The sequence below is a fragment of the Paroedura picta genome, chromosome 13 (genome assembly GCF_049243985.1).
Source record: "Paroedura picta isolate Pp20150507F chromosome 13, Ppicta_v3.0, whole genome shotgun sequence".
Classification (NCBI taxonomy): Eukaryota; Metazoa; Chordata; class Lepidosauria; order Squamata; family Gekkonidae; genus Paroedura; species Paroedura picta.
In genome coordinates this window covers 11,160,148-11,182,959 of record NC_135381.1, presented here as the reverse complement: position 1 = coordinate 11,182,959, position 22,812 = coordinate 11,160,148, and the positions used below count along the sequence as shown (strand labels likewise).

Genomic DNA, 22,812 nt, shown 5'->3' with positions numbered 1-22,812 from the left:
CTTAAAGGTGCTACTGGACTCAAATTTTGTCATGCTACTTCAGACCAACACGGCTACCCACTTGAATCCACTTCAAGACTGAAGTACATCCACAACCTTCAACATTTTAAGAAGTTATAGAAGTTCTGAGTGGAAGAAGGGAACAGATGTTTCTCTTATTGCCACCGTGAAACCCACAGATGTGGAATCACTCGGGAGAGAAACATCAGAACCTTTCTGCTGACTTTATAACCCCCATTATCCTCCGTTCATTCGGAAAGAAGATGAAGCAACGTGTACTCTCAGGAAAAACACTCCAAGTCCTGCTGCTGCCATCATGTTAAAAGAGCACTGCCTACAGGTTCACTGAATTTCCAGAGCAAAGGATCATGGACATCGATAATAACCCCCATGAAGTGTTTCACACCCCAGAGACTGCGAGTGGTGAACTCCACTAAATGCCTCCGCATTATGCGCCGTTTTTAAGGTTTTTAAAAGAAAAGCATTTTCTCTCTAAAATTAACAAAATTAATTTGCATTTTAAATGAAGCTTTGATGTTGGAACAAGCCTCTTAAAAGCCACTTTAAAGCAAAATTAACTACTGAGCTGCAGGCACCCAGGACTAAGAAAACAAAATTTGCATAAAATTCCAGCACCTGGAGAGCTTGCGTTCCGATGTGCGGTTTTATGATTAGCAGAAAAACCCTCTTCTCTTACGGAAACTCTTCTATGGAGACTTAAATCAGCCCTATTTCCAGAACGAGCTTCTTAAACATGGTCTCCTGATACCAAGGGTACCTCAGTGCACAGTGGAAAATCCACCTTTGTGCTAAGCTACCATGATTGCTGTTGGATTCCAGGAAATCATTAATATACGCAATATTACCTGAAATAACACAGATTTCTCTACAGTAAGCTCCTTGGGACTGAACCCGCAGAGAGACAGGCAACAGAAAATGCTTGAAAGAAACACTAATGCAGAAAGCTGAATCATGAAGAAGAAGAAGAAGAAGAAGAAGAAGAAGAAGAAGAAGAAGAAGAAGAAGAAGAAGAAGAGTTGGTTCTTATATGCTGCTTTTCTCTACCCAAAGGAGTCTCAAAGTGGCTGACATTCCCTTTCCTCTCCCCACAACAGACACCCTGTGAGGGAGGGGAGGCTGAGAGAGCCCTGATATCACTGCTCGGTCAGAACAGCTTTATCAGTGCCGTGGCGAGCCCAAGGTCACCCAGCTGGTTGCATGTGGGGGAGCGCAGATTCGAACCTGGCATGCCCGATTAGTCCATCAGCCACTGCATGACTTTGGCTTGAAGTCAAAGACGCTTACCCGACTATGTTGGAAAGATGGTCCTACTCCAATCCCAGAAGGAGAGCCAGGTGAAGGGACAGGGGAAGAATTTGGAGATGAATGGAGGTTCCCAGTAATTAGAATTCCAATGTCATTGTCCATGTCATCCGGGAAAGGAAGGTCAAACATGTCATCTGAAAAGAAGAAATAAAGGCAAAATAAAGGCAAAAGAAGAGATGGGTAATGTTTGCTGTATGGTATATGGAACTCCTGCATTCCACTTGTCACTTGCCAGTACTGTGTTTTTAGAAAGAAAGGCATTTCCACTCACCGGTATACTAGCCATGGCTGGACCCGCAGCCCCACAAGGCCTATTAGGTGATAACTGGCCCACAATCTTTCAAACTAAGTGATTCTGCTACTCTGACTTCTTTTCAAGTAACTGAAATCAGCTGCTCACAATCAACTGCTCTGCATTGTGTGTTTTTGTACACCATTTAAAAGACGCTGTAAACAGAGGTAGCAAAATCTCTCCTATAAGGAGGCTACATGAAAGGAAAGGTTACCAACAACAGAAGGTCCCCTTCTGGGATTATTTTCATGATACCCTTTGAAGAATACCATTGAAAGCTGAATCAGAGTCCAGGGGCACCTTTAAGACCAACAAAGATTTATTCCTCAGGAAGAGTGCTTGCACTCGAAAGCTCATGCCTTGAATAAATCTTTGCTGGTCTTAAAGGTGCCACTGGACTCTGATTTTGTTTTGTTGTGCTGCTTCAGACCAACGTGACTTGAATCTATCTTCACTGAAAGCTGCTGTGATAAGCTGGGAATATCCGGCAACTGGTTTGGACAAGTGGTGGTGGAAAACGCCATCATCAGAGCCAATTTATGAGGACCCCTTAAAACTTTCAAGACAAGAGATGAACAAGGCGGTTTGAAATTGCCTACTTCTACCTAGTAACCCTAGACCTTCTTGGTGGCCTGCCATCCAAGTACTAAAAAACAAGAACCAACACTGCTCAGTTTCCAAGATCTGACAAGATTGGGTAAGCCTGGCCTGTTTCTATACAAAGACAGCACCATAGGGCATGGCTGAAGGGAGGTTACCTTAAGGCAGGGGTAGTCAAACTGCGGCCCTCCATGGACTACAATTCCCAGGAGCCCCTGCCATCTGGAGGGCCGCAGTTTGACTACCCCTGCCTTAAGGAGTTCATTAGAAATACCTTAGAATCCAAACATCCACCACAATCTCATTGCAACAATGGATTTAAAAAAAATTAAAACCTTCGCATCCCACCTGTCTACCCAATTAGGTCCCTCTAGGTGTCGTAGAGATTAAGAAGTTTAAATTGACATTTTAAAAAGTACTACATGTAAGAACAACCAATGGCAACGAACAAGAATGAGAGTCAGTAAGGGAATGCTTAGGGAAGCAGAAAAGCTCCCAGAAGACAATGAGAAAGGAAGTCAGCCAAACTGCCCCTGGGCAGGGAATTCCTTCATTTTTGTGCCCCAGCTGAGAAGGCCCTTTCTCAGGGCGCTACACGTCCAGCCTCAGATAATGGGAGCACCTGAACCAGGACATCTAAAGATAGTCATACTGGTTGGGTTGGTTCATATGGGGCTAGATGGCCCTTAAGGTAGGCAGGGGAAAGTGAGCTTTGGAGCAAATTAGTTTTATTCTGCGTCACTGACAGAGAATAACTCGTAAAGCTATAATATCTGCACGAACGCTCTGGTCAAGTTCCCTGGAGTTATCATTGATTATTTTATCATCTCTGGGTAGAATGCAATTATACATCCAGTTGTCTGGGAGCTAAGGAACATGGAGAGCGTAATGAGCTTTTTCAACATCTGGTTCACACAGGAGTGGGAGAGAATCATCCAAATTCAACAGGCTGCTTTTTAGGTGTTTCAGAAATCACCTATTTTCCTTGTGTCAGGTGCTCATAAAAAATGAAGGGTACCAAACTAAGGTTGTCCTTGAAAGGAGCCAAAGTCCTCACCTGCCCCTTAAATAAGCAATCTACCATTTCTGCAGGATGAGAAGTGCTAACAAAGATCCTGAATTCCAAACAGACTTTTTTTTTCCTTGCCTGCTGCTTGGTTTAAACTGATGATTTGTTCAGCCTATTAAGTGCACTTGTAATCTTTTTCTTTATTTCTTTCTAAAGAACCCTGTGTGAAATGGCTAAGACCGTTCATCGGTTTATTGATGCAGAAACACTGTGACACTTTACAGGTCTCAAAAGAGAATTTTTTATTTGCAATGGGTCCCTGTTAAAGCCAAGAAAGCTGCATATGAAACACACATTCTTATTGCTCAGTCATTTGAGACAGAAGTTATCATTACTTGACTGCTTCAGATGATGGAAAGTTAGTAATTTGAACGCAGAGAACAAAATAACTTTACACACTGTGTCAGTTTTGATGCTACAGAGGCACAGTCCTTTTACGGTGTGTGCAGCCTGTACCAAAAAAGGTACAAGACAGAGCAAAGATCAACCTTTGCAGCTCAAAGTAAGGCTACTAAATGGCAAACCACTTCTGCAGAATTGTTTTCTCAGCAAGAAGGCTCAAAGATTAGTTCTATATCTTACAGAGACCTTTTCTACACCCAGAATTCGTTGCGGCCCAGTGCTTGTCCAGTTGCGTGGCTAATTCCTGCTTCCGGATGTGGTCCTGGTCCTGGCATAACTCAAACCCTCAGTTGGCCCACGGTAACCCAATTTATCCGTGTCCCCTCCTTCCTTGCCGCGAGCCTCATCAGGCCGGGGCGGTCTGGAAGGGGGAAAGTCGGGCCGTCCTGGCCCGGGCTTCTTCTCACCCTTGCAGTACCGCATTCCTAAAAAAAAAAAATGTTTTTATGCCCCAGGTGGTTCTGCCATGCTGGGCATTTTTTTTAAAGGAACGCGGTACTGCATTGTGGCGTAGCACACTTGTTCCTAAAAATAATTTTTAAAATCGGTCCACGCAGCCTTGGTTTCCTTGTGCTGGAGCATGAATCTGAGGCGGGTGGGGGGAAGCGGTCCAAATGCTCCCCCCCCCCTCCGGTGCAGTACTGGGAAGACTCAAGACGACCTGCCCCAAGCCAAAAATTAGGTAGCAGCGCGGCACAATGATCCCTGTGCGGTAAGGTTCAGAGGTGGAATTTAGGTGGGGGGAAGTTTAGGGTTAGGGTAGCCCAACTGGGCCTGTTGGCTACTCCATTCATTTTGGAAGTGGGTCACTTCCATCATAGGAGTCCCATGCATCTTCCTATGCCACAAGTGATTTTAATCCTGTTTATTAAACTGTCCTCCCCCAAGCTTGCACACAGAGCAGAAACTGCAACATGTTGTGCTTAGCCCCCAAGGCACAAACGAGAGAGCTAATAGCTGCAAAGCCTTTTTAATTATTAAACACAGAACAGGGTTGAGAAAATTCAATCTAACGCCCTTTTGGAAAACGCTACCCTTTGGACTAGGTTCCAATTAGCATGGGAAACCCTGAAGGGCCAGGTTAATACAGGTTAAATATTTGTAAACATCGTGTTCGGGCAGGAATCTGGGGCCGTGAAAGGATAGTGGCACACAGGTATTAAGATTAGGCTTCTCCTGTGAGGCCCACTAAGTTCCAGCATCAGATCAAAGCAGGCTGTTTAATTTAAAAGAGGGGGGGGATCCACACTGCGACTTGCTTCGTAGTTAAATAATTGTCCCTGTAACTGCTCCCTTCAATTAGTTTGGAAAGACACTGGAGAACAATTTTGTGGAATTAACTAGTTTATTTACAAAGTTAATTATAACCTTGACACCTTCCACGTACTACAGACCTGCCTTTTACTGAATCAGACACTTGCTCAGTCAAAGTCAATATGATCTCCACTGAACAGCAGTGGTGGTCCACAGTCTCAGGAGGTCTATCGCAAAACCTGCTACTGGATCCGTCTGACTGGAAATGCAAGGGGTTGAACCTGGGACCTTCTGGATGCAAAGTGAGCCAAGTCACTTCCCTAACAGTATCATCCCTCTGGCAGCAAAGGGTTTTAACCTTTTCTTTTTGCTCCTTGCTGAAAGGGCTCACACCCGCCCCCCGGTAGCCCTCCTCCTCTGGATCATTACAAGTTCTGCAGCTGAGAACTGTCCAGTGATTACAGCAGGTTTTCTCAACCAGGGTTTTGTGAAACTCTAGGATTTTTTGATGGCACGGGAAGGGTTTTCTGAATGGGTGGCAGTTAATTAATTTTTAATATATTTTTCAATTTTTCAAACATTTATTGAGTGATATGACCATCTCAAAATGGCCAATGATGGGCCTGGGGGGGAGAGAAGAGACCCCGGGGGTCCACAGCTATGCTTCCCAACCATATTCTGCACGATCGTGCCATTTGTGGGGTTTCTTGAAGCCTGAACAATGTTTCAGGAGTTTCTCAACAGTAAAATAACTGAGAAAGGCTAGTTTACAGTGTCTGACTAGGACCCAGGAGGCCCAGATCAAGTGCCTGTTCTGCCAAGGAAAGTTATCATGGGACAGTCAAACATCCCCATCCTAACCTACTTCACAGGGTTGTTCCAAAATGGAGATGGGGAGAATGGTATAAACCAGGGGCAGTCAACCTGTGGTTCTCCAGATGTCCATGGACTACAATTCCCATAAGCTCAAGGGAATTGTAGTCCATGGACATCTGGAGGACCACAGGTTGACTACCCCTGGTATAAACCACTTTGGGGCCCCTCTAAATAGAAGGAAACCAGGATTCCAGCCTCCATTTAGCTGCTAAGTAGCCTTGGGCTAGTTGCTTGTTCTCAGCCTGCTCTCCTTTACAGGACTGGTGGGAGCATGAAATACGCTAACTCCCAATGTTTCCCACACTGAGACGGTTGGCGGAAGAGCAGGACACTGTTACCAGTGAGAACTTCCAAACACGAGCTACGTTTGGGAAAATATTTATTTTCTTAGATTTTTAGACCGCCCTCCCATACAGCCCAGGGCGGTTACATGACTCCACCGAAGGAGGGAATAGCTGCACCTCTGCAGAACCATTTCAAAGCATTCCCTTTCCTGCCACAGGATTCTAAAATCCAGACAAGCCCCCCCCCCATCCAGTTTATGCCACGCTACCTGAATAGGACGTTGCCAGCCATGGACAATAAATCCCACAATAAACCCACAAAAATATTTGTTTTGTTTTGTTTTTGAGCGAAGAGCAGAAAATCACACTTTTATAGAGTCTTTGCAAGTAAGGCAGCTGGGAACATGCCGTCTACAGATACTGGTCTGTCTGGGCTTTCTCAACGAGTGTCATAAAAGCATTGAGGTTGAACCACCTGTTCCAGGAAAGCCCCATAATCTTCCATTTCTCAGTGAATGATGAGGAGGTTCGATGGAGCCAGCAGGGCTTTCAATGGAGTTTTAGGGCAGAAGTCTTGTGACAAATCCAAAATGGCAATCAGTCCCACCTTCTTTGGACTTACCATTATTAGGGCTGAATCCATCCTCGTTTGGATAGTTCGCTGGAGCAACCTGGATGGTTGCCGAGGTTGGAAACACCAAGATGTGTGTACATGAGGCATCCTGCGGTGTATTCAGCTGGGACGACTGCAAATTCAGGGCAGTGCTACGGCCAAACACAGACCCCATGGTGACAGCATCTTTGAACAAAAGCACAGGACAGCTGTCAGGGCTCAGGTATGATCGCAAGTGGGTGAGAAGAATAAGACTCTGTCAAGAATAATAACACTGTCAAGGAAATTGGCTTAAAGGGTTTAAACTTTACCCTTTAATCTTTACTTTTTTAACATTGCCCTTCCTCCACCCCCCACCCCAATTTGTATAACTGCTTTTTCCTTATTCTGACAGCCTGAAATGTTGATCAATGCAGTTCAAATTTTCATTAGTTTCAGGACAGAAAAATTCTTTGTCCAGTTCCCATACTATATATTTTCACAAGGTGTGGTGTTTAAACATGGGCCAGGAAGGTATTTCAACCAAGAAACAAGTTATCAGTGCTATATTGAAAATAAATCTAAATAAAAACATTGAAGAGGAAATGTCTGTGTGGCCCTGTCCATCAAGCAAGACGTCAGCTAGCGGCCAAGATTTACCTGGCATCACCACAAATGACCCTTGAGGCTCCATGGCAACCAAACAGGCACTGAGAATGGAGGGAGAGTCTGCAGATGAGATTCCACACATCCGACACACCTCCTTCAGCTGCTTGCTGATTGTCTGCAGCGAACACTCCCCAAGCAAGATACTCCAGTCTGGAAAAGAAGGCAGGAAGGGGGGGGGGGGGGTAAAATGCAACTGGTCTTTGGGAATATTCCCCCCCCCCCATACCGAAGTCAAATTGTAGCACAATAAGAGCCATCACAATGGAAAAGAACAGTACTGGGAGGGACAGGCCTCAGCAATGAAGTAGTTTTAAAGCAGCCTGCTGCTGTCATCTCTCCTCTCTGCGTCTTCTACAAAAACTCTTCCCCTTGCTCTAATGTTCCCTTATCTAGGCTACTGATACCTCTGCTTGAGAGGACATCTCCTCCTACAGCAGGAGTAGTCAAACTGCAGCCCTCCAGATGTCCATGGACTACAATTCCCAGGAGCCCTTGCCAGCATTCGCTGGCGAATGCTGGCAGGGGGCTCCTGGAAATTGTAGTCCATGGACATCTGGAGGGCCGCAGTTTGACTACCCCTGTCCTACAGTCTTTCTGCTACCTGAGTCTTCCACTCACATAACTGTAATGGCATCACTTCTGCATCACTTCTGCCCCTTCCGCTATCTGCTTCTTTCCGTCCCCTTGCAAGTGTCTGCTCTTTATGCTATCTTCCCTTCCTTCTTGATCTCCCCCCCTCCAACTTTTGGCTAGCCACCAGAATTTATTGCATCTCTGCTGTTTTGTTTTAGGGATTGCAGTTTGTTTCCTTTTGTGCTTTTAGGGGCTGGCATGGAGGCTGCTGTTGGGGGCTGCTACTAAACCCGCAATCAATTTGAAAAAGCCACACTGTCAAGTTCCTGTGGTCATCCTCACCATTTAATATCCCAGTTCGTGCTTTTCTCAACTACAGGGAAGCTTAGCTATTCATTTTAGTGGCAGTCGTTTTCTTCCTGGGCAAGCCTGTCAAGATGGGCAAAACTACAATGCATCTCTATACCAAACTGGATGCGACGCAAGCACAAATGCGAAAATCCTGTATCCAGCCCTGCACAATGGGAATACAACGCAGCAGCCAGCTCACTGCACAGTGGCAATACTGAAACTGGAGTAGATGAAACTGCCTGAGCTCCAGCCACTTAACTTGGGAGGTATACCCAGGGTGTGCAGTGATCCTCCCAGAAAGAGAGCACCAACCTGTCATCCTAATTATCCAGCTGTTATTACAACTCAGCACTTGTCTCATTTGTAACTGACCCAAAACAAAAGCAGTTTGCACCTGGCTAACAAGCTTCTGGATGGAGTCCTTGGAGCATTAATTGCAAGGTGACACAATTTCCACAGGTTCATGTGAGTAGCGTGGAATTTTGTTCAAACCTAACCAAGGGGGCCAAGGAGAAGGCAAACAGGCATCGTTTCTGGAAAATGGATGCGAGACACCTTGCAGAAAAGTTCTTTGTATAGTTGTCAGCTTAGCTATGAAGAACTTCCATTGCTTGATTTGGTGTATCCTTTTTGTATATTATAGCAAGAAATCTTGCACATAAATGAACTGACTCAGAGCCAAAGGAAAGGAGTTACTGAGGAAACTCAAGTTTTCAATCTGTTCCTTATTTTCACTCCCTCTCCGGTGGCTGGCATCGTAATCAAGAGAGAGAACCATTGCCTTTCCTTGCAGGAACAGATGCTATTCATTTTTTTAAAAACCTTTATATTTCAGTTTTTAAGTTTTATCATGAGTTTCACCATTGGTATTGTAGGACAACTCTAACATGCTGTTTCAGGTGACTACTCTCCAGCTCAAAACACCTGCTTCATGTTCCACTTCAGAAGGTGAAATCACATTGTCTTCTCTAATTATTGCCATATAAATAGAATAGGGAACTGTGGAAAGTCACAGTATTGCTTGAAATAAGAAGGGGTCAAATGCAGAGATGACAACAAAGAGAATTAAGTTGTGTAACTAAGGTATGGGATTGGAACAGCTGAACTCTGATAATTTAAAAGGACCTAATAAGCATGACCGTTAAGAATAACTGTGGTGTGAAAATTGATTGTTCCAATTTGTACATTAGTTAAATACAGAGAAATCATGCGTATGCATTTGAGTCGCTTCATACTTCCCCTGTACCTTTCTTTCCCCTGCGATTTCCTCTTTCTCTTCTAACTTTTTCGCTTGATTTTGCCAACACTGGCTGCTCATGGATCTTTTATATTTTGTTGTTACAGGACACAAGTAAGAAACAACTCAAGATGCAGAGTAATTTAGGAGTTTCTTTGGGTGCTGCTATGAAGAAAAAGCTACATGTGCATAGTACAGATTACCTGCTAGACCTCACATTCCTGGAGAAACACAGAATGTAAACGTACAGAACATCAATCGGCAAGAAACCTGTATGCATGCTGTCACTTCAAGCAAGGGCGGAGGCCTGTTTCAAATTACGTCTTAGGCCCAATGGTGTCATGACCCATAAGAGCGGAGGGCGGGAAATAGAATTTGCCTGCCTCTGGTCTAGACTCGCTAACAAGGACACTGCTTAATGAAAACATTGTGTACTTTAGTCACTATGTGACTCCTTATACACTACAAAATAATGTAAAGCATTAGAAAAGTTGCTAACTGAGTAGTTCTGCCATAAAATACACAGTTTATGGATGGTAGAAAAGTCCTGTATCCTTAGGGGATTTCCGAGGAAGGGCTGGATTGGCACAACTCAAGGAATGCTCCGAGTTCAGCGTCTGTTGTGTGACAGCGGCTCCGTAGGATTCTTTTCGACAATGTGCAGTCCCTTGTGTTAAGAGGTAGTACTAATACTTTGGGCTGTCTTATGATTGGCTCCTCATTGGTTCTGCTTCGGTTGTAAGCACAACCGACTGCAAGTAAATCCTATTATTGTCATCATAACCTGAACATGAAATATGTTTAGGCTCTACCAGCCACCGGTGAATACTAACAAACCTAAAACAGCAAAATAAGGCATCCAAAGCCTAGTAAATGAAGAAAAAGTAAAACTGGTTCCAATGCTAGCTAATTAATACCTCAAGGGATAAGTTTTGCTTTTTTAATTTTCTGAGAAGCCCACAAGGACACCCTTTCATCTACGGTTGCTGTTCTCAAAGCAACGTAATTATAACCGTTCACATCCTAATGAACATGCAGGCCAACAGTTATCATGATGCTCAGCAGACGATGAAGGAAACAAAAGATAATTTAACAACCTTTCAACTCCCCGTGGCCGAGTCGCCCAAGGCGACCAATCACAACTCTCCAGGGCAGTGACGTCATCTGGACGATTCCAATGCACCATTCCCACAGCTTCTGCAAACCGATTTTCCGGGCAGATACCTTGCATCGTCTTGATCTGTAAAGAAGAGAGCACCAGGGTTCTTTTTATGTCAGCCAGGTATTTCTGTCCCTGCAAACCCTCATCCCTGATGATCAGAAACTCACGTCACCTGCTTTTCGATATCATGCGGCCAAACAGTTCTCTTTTCTGATTTTTTAAAAATTCAGTTAAATTGGGGAGTCACAAGTTAGCCTTAGGCAAGCCGGTATCGGTAAGCTTGGCACCCCGCAATAAGGGAACACAGGGCTGTTCTGAGAATGCATTGATGTGTGTGAAGTGCTTAAAATACCCAAATGCCCTACGCCAGTGGTAGTCAGCCTGTGGTCCTCCAGATGTCCATGGACTACAATTCCCACGAGCCCCTGCCAGCAAACACTGGCAGGGGTTCATGGGAATTGTAGTCCATGGATATCTGGAGGACCACAGGTTGACTACCCCTGCCCTACACGAATAGTAAGTATCATCCCTGACTTCACAGTATCAAAGCCAGTTATTGCAACATGTTGTACATGGAGTTGTCCATGAAAGAAATTGGGATACTTGAGTTGGTTCAGAACACACTGGCCAGATTACTCACTGATGCAAGCTGATCAGAATACATCTGATTCCAGAAACAATTTAAAGGTGCTGTTTTTGACAGACAATGCCTGCGTCTGCATGCCCCTGGATGAACAGGCTTGGACTTCATTGCATTCCCAGCTCCCTCAGCCTTCAGAAGAGCAGGAGGCAACTGGAGACAACCGACTTCAGTGGTGGCTCTGTGGTATTCTCCTCAGGGACAGTCAGCTGGTGTCTGCTTCAAGGCCAGGGGAATATAATTGATTTCTCCCAAGTTCTGAAGATAAGTTTCCAGATTGTATCACTGTTGACCTTTCTGTTTTATCCTGATAGCATTGTTTTGTTTAATCCCCCCACACACACACGCGCAACATTTTTGTTCCGCTCTTATCCACCTGCCTTGAGAGCAGACTGGAAGGCAGAGTCAAAACTATCCGGGGCAGGCTGTCTCAACCAGGATTTTGTGAAGCCCTGAAGTTTCTTGACAGCCCTGGAAGGGTTTCCTGAATGGATGGAAGTTAATTTTTAATATCTTTTGTAAATTTGTTAAACATTTTTTGGGGATATGGCCATATACGGCCATGTTGACCAACTCACCCCGCCTGAAGGGGAATGGAAGGGTAAGGACTCTAGGGTTGGTATGCACACAGCTATACTTTCCAACCATATTCTCCACCACCGTGCCACTTCTGGGGTTTCGTGAAGCCTGAAGCATTTCAGGAGTTTCTCAATGGTAAAAAAGCTGATAAAGGCTGATCTAGCCCTGATATTACAGTCGCCTTCCCTTTCCTCTCCCTACAACAGACACCCTGTGAGGGAGGTGAGGCTGAGAGAGCCCCAATATTCCTGCTCAGTCAGAACAGCTTTATCAATGCTGTGGCGAGCCCAAGGTCACCCAGCTGGCTGCATATGGAGGAGGAGCAGGGAATCAAACCTGGCTCGACAGATTAGAAGTCCGCACTCCTAACCACTACACCAAACTGGCTCTCTCTTTAAAGAATGTAACTAGCCCAAAGCCATACGGAGAGCCTCATACTGAAGGGAAATTCGAGTCTGGGTCTACAACCCTCTAGCCAGGTCTCTTACGCACACCATCAATGCAAAATAAAGAAACACAGACTGGGTGATGCATCCTACCTGTTTGGCAAATCGATGTTGACAATGCATGTTTCCAACAGCTCCCCATGCAGGTCAGTGCAGGAGGCCAGAAGCCAGCGCTGGTCATGGGACAGACAATATCCAACGAAGAGAACATTGTACTTTTGACTGGCTTCTCCAAAGGTCTCCCCGAGCTCTGTCTGTTTGTCTTTGATGGGTGCCAGGATAAATGGAGGGGAGTACAGCTGGATAGGACTAGGCCGCTGTAAGGACAGGATATCAGATAAAGATTTTTTCTTTAAAAAGAAACATTATGTGGATTAGTATTAACTATCAAGCAATACATGTTAAGAGCATAGCAGCTATCTGCTTGCAGAAAGTATTCCGTGACTGTTTCTGCACTGGAGGCTCTGTACCAGGCTGCGGGCTGGAGTTAGGGACAGGGAGAGGCCATCCACAGTGTTCTTCCACCCCCACCCCACCCCCAATCTAGAACCCGTTGGATTCCTGAATGCAACGGGCTTTGCCCCTAATCTGGGATAGTCAGCTGAAGTCACAGCAAAACTAGCCACAAAAGTCAGACCTTACAATGGTGGCTTCAGCCAAATGCATATAAATGGATGCAAAGACAAACGTGGGAAAATTAAACAAATCAACTTGCAGGTGGGTGTTTCCACACCCCTGCTGTATACGCTAAAGACCAACCTTAGCAACCATAGTGGACCACAAAATTCAGCTTCAAATCCCCACTTTCAGAGTGGACACATAACCTGAAATCAATGCAGTACCAATTCCAGAGTTTAATTTTCAAGAAAATTTAGGATGCTTAGGGCTGATCCTGCGTAGAGATGGCCTGTATGGCCCCTTCCAACTCTATGATTCTGTGATTCTAAAATATGCTGAAGTAAGACACCAAAGGAATGCTCCATCTGTGAGGGAGGCAAGGAAAGCAGATGGTCCCATTGCCAACTCAGAATGAGACCAATGCTCTGCAAGCAGCCTGAGCGGGAGCCACTGGGCAGGATAAATCTAGATTCCCTGAAGATCCATTGACTGTGCAACTGATTAACTACCAGCTGTATAGAGGGCTCTTCCAGCAGAAGCACTTTTAAGGTCCCTTTTGAAAGGGCTATATGTTTCAGCAGTAGCTTTACACCAGCAAAATTGGCGTTTAAGTCAATAAAAGCTCCAATTTAGAGTAATTAAGGCTGATGAGAGGAATAAGTAACCTCATCTGTGTATTTGCCTCAGTCCAAGAGAGAGCCATTGAAATATTTACTAAACAGGTGAAAAGGAAGCATATTATCCCTCGGCTGAGACTTCTGGAATTCAAGGAGGGAAATCTCACAACCCTCTGCAAATGCAGTTGTACAATTAACTTATTTCATACACAGAAACAGGTTGAATAGCCCTGGAGATCGCTGATGCTTAAGATTCTCAAGAACCACTTGGAAGCATGTGCTGTGCAGGTCACTTACTGTCCTTTATGTCTGCTCCTCCTGGTAACTTGAGAAAACAGTAATTCGGCATTTGGTTTACACACCATCTGCTATTTTGACTTTTCTGGGGAGGCTGAAATTCCCACTGCACCTCTTTGGTTAAAGTACTCACCTCGGGGTTCTTGAGGGTCATCTCAATGCTGGCAGCTGGCCCAAAGCCAGTCAGAGACTTAATGTGAATCTGTGTGGGGAGCGGCCGCCTGCACTGGCAGTAGACTGAAAATGCCAGAGATTTCAAGTGCTGAATATAAAAGACCTGCTCATCCTTCATGGTCTGCAGCATGTATTGGCAAGGCACAATCTGGAGTGTGACAGATGTACAAGTCAAGATTAAATGGCCATTCTGCTTAACGTAAGACCTCTCTTGTGCTGTAAGCGTGTAAAGAGCATGCACACAACCATTTTACAATGCTACAAAAATGCAGGAATGCACACAACATGCAAAAACAACCCACTACCTAATGGACCGATAAAGGTAAAGGTAAAGGTATCCCCTGTGCAAGCACCGAGTCATGTCTGACCCTTGGGCTGACAGATAGCATGAGGCAAAACCACGGTTAGCAATTATGTAATGTGTGAAGCAGCCGTTAAATTGTTCCACCTAAAAAAGGAATAGGGAGACGCCTTTGCTACTGATTGCAGCAACCAACAGGAAGTTCACCAAGCTCTGAACGTGGCCCCAGCAACGCAGATACAAACATACATAGGTTTAGTTGTTATCATTGTTGTTGTAGTCTGATTTATAGGCTGCCCCTCCCTACAAGCAGGTTTGGGGCGGTTTACAGTAAGAATTTTAATCATAATGTAAGTAAAGTAAGTGACTCTTGTTTTCTTATAATGTGACCAAAGTACAGTATAGGGAAATGTGCTGTACCTTGTATTACAAAAAAATTAAGTGCAATACAGCAATAAACATGGAAACACACAGCTCTTAAAACGTCTGTATGAGCTGTGTTCTTAGGAAGAATCTTGAAGGGAATGTATTGCACTTAGTATGTCCTTGACTTCTATTGGCTAAATGCCCTGTCTTGGAAAGTCAAGCTATGGGTGCGTGTATATAAACCTGATGCATCAAGAGCTAGCAGAAATATTCTTTAGTTCTAAGCACACATGCATGTTATTGGCCTATGGGTAAGTGCAGATACCTCTCCTTGGCACATAACTGTTACAGCTCCACTTTTATGTTTTTGGGAAACACTAGAGGAAGAATTACCTGGAGTATGAAAGAATTCCTCATCTTCTCAGGCAAATTGTCCAGCATCTCTGTGTAACATCTCATCAGGCTCAAGAGCCAGAAGTTGGCAGAGGCAGATTCCTCATCTGCAGTGTAGGTAAAGGGATCCACCATATAGATGACAACAGCAGGGGGGTAGGCATGGCTATCTGCTGACTCTGGCTCAGTGGGAATGCCTATCCGCTCCCTCTCCGTAGAGCTAGAAAAGACGCAGGTCATGAGGCGTTAGTTTAAAAGTTCCTTTACAAAGACATGCAAAACAGAAGACTGGTCCAACAATGCAGAAAGAAAGAAAAAATAGTAAACGTCAAAGGGAGAGCTGTCTTGCTGAAAATGAATTTAATGCAGTCAGTAAAAACAAATTACAGAAATGCGCCAGCTTAGAGATGCGTGTTCTCTTGTCCTACTATCAAACTTAAGCATGAGCTGTCAAATACTCTGAAGCTACAGGCTACAACTGAACACTTAAGGCTCGATTCAGACAACATCAAACCACAACCTGCACTAACCTGTTAGAACCCGGACACACGACGTGAGGTTCCAGCAATACAGGTCCATTATAGTTTAGAGCCGCTGGCTAGATTTCGATTTAATATCAGCCCAGGCCCTCACCCAGCCCTATTTAAAAACCACAACATTCAACAGTTCCCTACTAAAACCCACTGGAGTCACGCTCCTCCGCTCAACTTACCTTTCCTGCCCTTCTTGTTGCTGTTGAGAGGGGTTATGTCCCATCTCTGTGTCTCCTCCTGAGACTGTGCTTCCTTGGGGTCTCTCCGTGGAATTGGCCCCAGGGGCTGAGTTTGGACCTGGAGGCAGGCTGCCACTGAACCCTGAAGAGGAGGTAGTGCTTGTCTGGTTAATACTGGGTACGGCAGAGGATGCTGACAGTTGTGGCACCGTGGATCCAGAGGCTGAACTGCTACCAGCTGGGAGGTTTGTGGTCCCACCACCACTGGGTGTGGAAGTGAAGGTAGTGACAGTGGGGGGAGCACCTGGTGCGGAGAGACAGGAAGAGTTGGGGGGGACTGATGCGGAGTTCCCAGATATAACCTGCTCCTGGCTTGAGGGTGGCGGTGCAGTCTGGTGTTTTGATGGGGTCAGCAGGCTGCTATCGAGTTGCAAAGTGGCTAAGTAAGGTGCTGAAAGAGCATAAAAATAGAAGGAGAGGTCAGAGACTGACTGGGAATCAATGCGATGCAAAAGAGAAAGCACTATACTGATTAGGGTTTCAAAATGGCATCCAGGTAGGCAAATGGAATTTTTTCCATTACAAATCCGTTGACGGACTGGGGGTTAAATGCCTTTGCAGAGTTCCTGCAGTATAACGAGTGGGAGGAAAGGAAAGGAAACGCACTTGACTTGTTATTGCCGGTGAGAGCTGTGGAAGCAAGAGATTTGTGGCTGGACATGACTTCCAGCTTTACAAAATGTTCCAGGACATGGCCCAAAGTTTCTTATTAGAAAATGTCACTTCTCTGGGATGTCCTTAACTCAGAACTCGTTGTGCAAAGCTCTCCAGAATTGCCAGCTGCCCTGAGATTATCCAAAGAGCAGGAGATCAGAGTCCATCCAGTAACTAGAGGTCCAATAGTTGATGCAACCCCAATGTCCCTTTCTACCAGACTCAGTGTCCCCACATACTGGCACTCCCCACCCTTGTGGCCAAGGAGAATTTGCAGTTATTTCTGGCTATTTAGCAGGCTGCATCTCGTATGCCTAGATTCTTCTACCTAACCTGCACAGTCTTGCATAGTCACTATGTCCAGGCTCATCTGTAGGTCTGTTGTCTGGGGAAAGGGGGGGGGGGAAGAGAAGGACATGACAGATCAGACATCGTCTGCCAGACCTCACATCGCCTACACGTGCTTCAACTTAAAGGAATACACACAAACATACTTATATTGACAAGATATAGTAAAAGGATCCATTAGGTCAAGAAAGGCTCCTTTTCAAGTTCTTTACAAAGACAGCAGGTGAGTTTCTGAATTAAGCAGGACTATTGCAACAATGTCAAACACGCTTCTCCCAACTTAACTGCCTAGCTAATCCTGTTCTATAGAGAAAACATTATTAGAGCACTTAAACTCTTTTACAATCTCCCAGTGCTCGGTTGAGTCAAATATTTACAGCTGAACGCTAGGTCTTCCTCAAGAACAATTTGGCCAATGCTGTTATTCCTGAACTGGAGAATTCTCCACTGACTTATCTTTTGATAATATAAACTACAACGGCTTTCTATGATGAGAAAACTCTTCTGACAGAGTACCAAACTGGCTTTACACCCCGATGCATCCTGGAATCACCTCTGTAACACAGCCGCCAACAACTGGTGCTGAACTCAGAGCAGGTGTTACCTTCCCCGTCCTTTTTCTTCTTAATGCCTAGATGGGAGCAAAACCTGATCTAAAACCTTTTAAAACTCAAATGGCTCTCCAGCCATATGATTTACTCCTCTTCCATACTAACTAGACTGACAATAATGCATTCTGAGGTCCAAATCACACATTACAAAGGGACGCATGGGGGCCATTGATCTGTGTTTCCCTGACTCACACGCTTCTCCCAATAATGTGCAGCTGAAAAACCACCTGATACAACATCATATTAATGTTCCTTTGCCCCCAAGGACATCACACATGCTGCTTTCCATCTACAAAATATCAGGGAGAAACAAAGAAAACTATGGGGCAGCAGCAATGAATCTTTTCATAGCGTATAGTCTGGACCGAAGAGGTTAAGAGCTAACTGTGGGTATAAGAGCTTTTAAATAACCCAAAGGCCAGGCCAAGAAACTGTTACATAAACTACTCTGTGATTCAGATATTTCAGGACAACTGCTACAAAATCAGCCGTGTAAGAAAACAAAAATTAGTACTCATTACGTCGCTCTGGTATAAATGTTAAGTTGGAGGATGACAAGATAAAAAATTACAAGCATTCAGCATTACAAAATTGTGCCTAAATCACAATTTGGCCACCCTGATTTGGAGCTTTCAAATTATGGGAATGAGCAGTTTGGCTCGGATGAGATTAAAAAGCACCCAAACCACCCATGTCTACATCAAAAATACAGTATTCATCAAGATTCTGCATGATTTATTTAACAGCTAGCAAGCTTCTCTCTTTGCAGGGGCACATACTTTTTAATGCACGATGGTGGCCTATAGGACACTGGTCTGAAACTCCTGATCAATATGCAGATGAAGCACAAGGAAAGCAGCTAATTGAAATCTGACTAACACAATTAGTCAAGTCTCCCAGAACAGAGCAGTCAGTCTGGCAGGAAAGGATTGCACATGATCGTATGAACAACAAGAAATAAATGCTAATTTGTTGAAAGATGCCACCCTGGAACAAAGATTAACTTAGTTTGGAAATCACAGCCTTTGGGCCAGACTCAAGTCTATCAGCCAAAACGGATACAACTGACACTCAAGAAGTTCATCTAATCTTTTCTGATCCACCAATTTAAAGCCGAGTGCCACGGCAAGAGAAAATTACTTCGGATGACAGAACAGGAAATCACTGCAGAAGCCAAGCTGCACTTGGCGCTAAGGCAAATTATTCAACCATTTGAACCTACCCAAGATGGCATTAGAAGGGTACTAGAGGAGCTCATGGAAGACAGATGTATAAAAAGCTATTAACCATGACAGCCAAACTGATGAGCCTCCATGTACAAAAAATCTCAGAAAAAATCAAAAGGGTCACAGAAACCTTTGGCAGCATGTTGACACAGGATTCTGGATTAGAGGGCCTTCTACTCTCACCCATTAGGGCTATTCTCATTGTCTAAAGGTTAAACTACCTGTCCTCAGTTAAGCCTATTCAATATGTATCCACATTTCCACGTCAACCCTCAGGGTACACCTATGGGAAGAATGAAGAGTGACTTGACTTTTGAATTAAAGAGATCTGTCACATGAAGGAAAAGTACAGAAGATCAGCCACATCAGTCCTTACCCATCGCTGCTTACCTAGGTGGTGACGACAAACTTGAGCATAAAGTTTGAGCCTGGAATGATTGTCAGAGTCTTCATTGCCCCAGGGTGGGTTAAACCAGTCGCTCACAAGCTCATCTGTTAGCTTCTGGGCCACCGTCTTTCCCACTCGCATGATCCCATCATGCAGCACTTTACAAATTGGCTTATGCTGGCCAAGCCGACACATCTGAGGACACAAGGGAAGAAATGATTGCAATAGCATAATACTCTCACCAATTATGCGCCCATACAGACAAAGAAACTCTGAACAAGTGCGCGCATCTTCTGTTCGCATAAAAAATGGATTTTTCAATCAGTAAATTGCACAAGCAGAAAATCCATCTTTCACTCTCTTTCAATTAGATTGTAATTAAGAGACGGTCTTGAAGACAATTTCCTTTCCAAAATTTTCAACTTGGCTGCCAAACTGCTGTTTCGGTGGCATTAACTGCAGTTCCACTAACAGAGCAGCATTTCCATTGGTGCAGGACTTTGCCCCTCCCTCTCCAGACCTCCATTTTGTTCCCCATACTGTCCTTAGAGGTCCACTGACCCCCACAGGAGTTTGGAAGGTGGGGCAGATGGAAAAGTTGCCTTCCTCCACGATGAGACTGCTCACACTGAAGAAGAAGAGTTGGTTCTGCTCGGTCAGAACAGCATTATCAGTGCTGTGGCAAGCCCATGGTCACCCAGCTGGTTGCATGTGGGGGAATGCGGAATCAAATCCGGCTCACCAGATTAGAAGTCCACATTAGAAGAGCTATGAACACTTGCTTTGGGTGCACCCAACAGCAAGCAGATACAACAGAACTTTGCACCATCCACAGTATATACAACTGCGGAAAGAGCCATGCTCTTTCATGGCTTGAGCAGGACTGCATCCTAGTGGATTAAAAAAATATTGCTGCTATTCAAGACTGAAAAAAACAGGCCTGTGATTCCAATAACAGCAGGCAGGTGAATGAAAGGACTGGCTTAGATACACAGTGATTTGGCTGACATTAATAAAGGTGACAGAAGACTATGTAGATAGTTTTAATGCTCTAAACTTGAAATTATAGGTTTTGTTTCAGTTGACTTAATTTTGGGGTCAAATTTACTTTTGAGTTTTAAACACACAAACACACTGCACCTGACCACAAATGTATGCAGATTTCAAAATGTAAATAAATTTAGATTTTTGAAATGCAAATGAGAAGTTAAATGAATTAGTGTAATTTAAATCATGTGGTGGAAGAGCTGGAAGTGTAATCTGAGCTCTTCCCCACTGATTTTGAAGTCCCAGTGATGTTTGTAATGTCACCAAAATTCATTCTTTCTGAAGGGTTTCCCTGTACTCTGTGGGATGAGTGAGAACAGCATTACATGGCATTGCTGAAAGTAGGCAAGGCCACATTAAATACCAAAACTACTTCAATTAGAACCTGCTATTTTAAAGCCCCTGTTCATGAATTCTCTCAAACTGGATTAGCCATAACATTTCAGGAAGAGAGTCCAATAGCACCTCTAAGACCAACAAAGGTTTATTCAATGTGTGAGCGTTCGAGTGCAAGCCCTCTTCCTCAGACTAAACGAACAACCATCATAAGTGTGGAGACATAAGGCAAAACAAATTATGGCAAATTAGTAAACTGTGTCATAATATCCAAATTAAGCCATAGTCTTTGCTAAAACAGCTAATCAGTCCTTTTGAGTTCAGTTTTGAGTGCAGGGATGTTTCCACACTTGGGTGGAGATGGGGCCAGCAACAACTGGAAAAGTGTCTGCCATTAATTACTAACGTGGACAGTTTTATTTCTCCAGTGTTTTTGTGAATTCAAAAGGACTGATTAGCTGTTTTAACAACAAATTATCATATGGCATCATATGGCTTAATTTGGATATTATGACACAGTTTACTAATTTGCCATAATTTGATTGGAATGTCCCCTCTGACATCAGCGTCCTTCCTCCTCAATGTTTTCTTTTTAATGTTTCTGAATATATTTTAGCTTAGTCTTTAATTGTTTTAATGATGTGTTGGGGAATGGGGTCCCTTTAGTGGCTTTAAAATGTGATTTCATTAGGTACACTTTAACTTGTTAACCAAATCGGTAGCCTTTGTGAGAGCTGAAAGGTGGGATAGGAAATTTTTAAAGTATATAAAAATCAAACCTCGTATACGGCACTCAAGTCCCTGAAGAAAGTTTTGGCTCCGTCAAGCAAGGCCTCGTTTTCTGGACACACCACAATGTAAGCAACATCTCGATGGCCCCCGTATGGGTCCAGCAGTAGCCTCTCCCAGAACGGCAAGGAGAATGGAGAGATTGTCAGGAAATCCTTGTCGTACCCAACCAGCAACGTAGGAATTGGAAGAGGCTCGGGAGATTCTTCTGAACCTGAAGCAAAAACAGGGTGTTAGAAAACCAACTGTGAAGAGCTGATAATGTACTATAGATGGGGATATTAATGATTTTTTACAAAAGTGTTTTTTTGTTTGTTTGTTTGTTTGGCAAATCAAAATCATTGGGAACCTCCAATGTCTTCTGTTGAGAAGCTTCTTTAACGGCAAATGTACCACACTTCCCTCTACTCAAACTGCAATGTTTTGATGCCTGGGGAATACAATTCTTCTTGCAGCATTGAGTGTCATCATATGATCATAACTGGCACTTAATGCCTTATGCCTGTAAGTGAATATGATGATCATGCTGCCCTGCCCTACAATGTGATAAAACTGCTTTAAAATAGTGTTGGAAGGGATCTCATGGGTCATCTAGTCCAACTCCCCTGCACTATGTGGGACACTCACATCCCTATCGCTCACCCACTGTAACCTGCCACCCCCTTGAACCTTCACAGAATCAGCCTCTCTGTCAGATGGCTATCTAGCCTCTGTTAAAAATCTCCAAAAATGGAGAACCCACCACCTCCCAAGGAAGCCTGTTCCACTAAGAAATCGCTCTAACTGTCAGGAACTTCTTCCGGATGTTTAGATGGAATTTCTTTTGAATTAATTCCATCCCATTAATTCTGGTCCATCCCTCCGTGGCAAGAGAGAGCAACTCCATCCTCTATATGGCAGCCTTTTAAGATGTGAATGTTCTCATCGTACAACACACTGTACCGTAAGTTCCCCGTCCTGCCATTTTATGGAACTGCTGCCAGGTGAGGGGGCCTTGAACGTGCTGGATGTTCTCCCAGGTCCTGCCGGTCCGCTTCTTCTGGATGGCATCCTGTAGAAAAGGCTGGAGAGACAGGAGCATGCGTACTGCATCCTGGGAGGATAACATGCTGATGTCTAGGACTGGGGGAGAAAAAAGAAGGTGGTCTCAGATTGAGTGAGACATGTATCAGTATGGCTCAGTTCCTTTACCTGCTTCTTTGTTACACATTCCACTTTTTTAGCTCTAAACTTAATGACAACACTCCTTTTAATATTTTCTCTTACAAAACATCCCCAATATCAAAGAAACTGCATTTATTCCCTTTACCAGAATATCAGTCTTCATAAGATTGCATTCCTATTACTATTTTTAACCCTGTTTTCCTCCTTCCTACCACATGCAGCCTCCTTTCAAAAGACCAGTGTGAGAGGTAGGCTACGATTGTGTCACCCAACAAGTTTTACCGCTTTAGCATGAATTTCGCAAGTGGATAATGATCAATTCTACTTATCAGTGTTTTATTTATAGCAAGGTAAAGTCG

The 22,812-nt window shown here is 44.2% G+C and overlaps 1 protein-coding gene across 2 annotated transcripts in view; it reads right to left on the bottom strand.

Annotated features, from left to right (window-relative positions):
* MED13L (mediator complex subunit 13L) overlaps positions 1–22,812 on the bottom strand; it is a 163,188-nt gene that overhangs the window by 8,037 nt on the left and 132,339 nt on the right. For both annotated transcript variants that reach the window (XM_077308793.1, XM_077308792.1), the window contains exons 18-28: positions 22,232–22,411; positions 21,280–21,503; positions 19,120–19,312; positions 15,831–16,281; positions 15,119–15,338; positions 14,018–14,206; positions 12,446–12,669; positions 10,623–10,765; positions 7,356–7,514; positions 6,726–6,902; positions 1,306–1,460 (exon numbers count right to left, since the gene is read on the bottom strand). In XM_077308793.1, the coding sequence (XP_077164908.1) occupies positions 1,306–1,460; positions 6,726–6,902; positions 7,356–7,514; positions 10,623–10,765; positions 12,446–12,669; positions 14,018–14,206; positions 15,119–15,338; positions 15,831–16,281; positions 19,120–19,312; positions 21,280–21,503; positions 22,232–22,411 (2,315 nt within the window). The remainder of the gene's footprint in view (positions 1–1,305; positions 1,461–6,725; positions 6,903–7,355; positions 7,515–10,622; positions 10,766–12,445; positions 12,670–14,017; positions 14,207–15,118; positions 15,339–15,830; positions 16,282–19,119; positions 19,313–21,279; positions 21,504–22,231; positions 22,412–22,812) is intronic.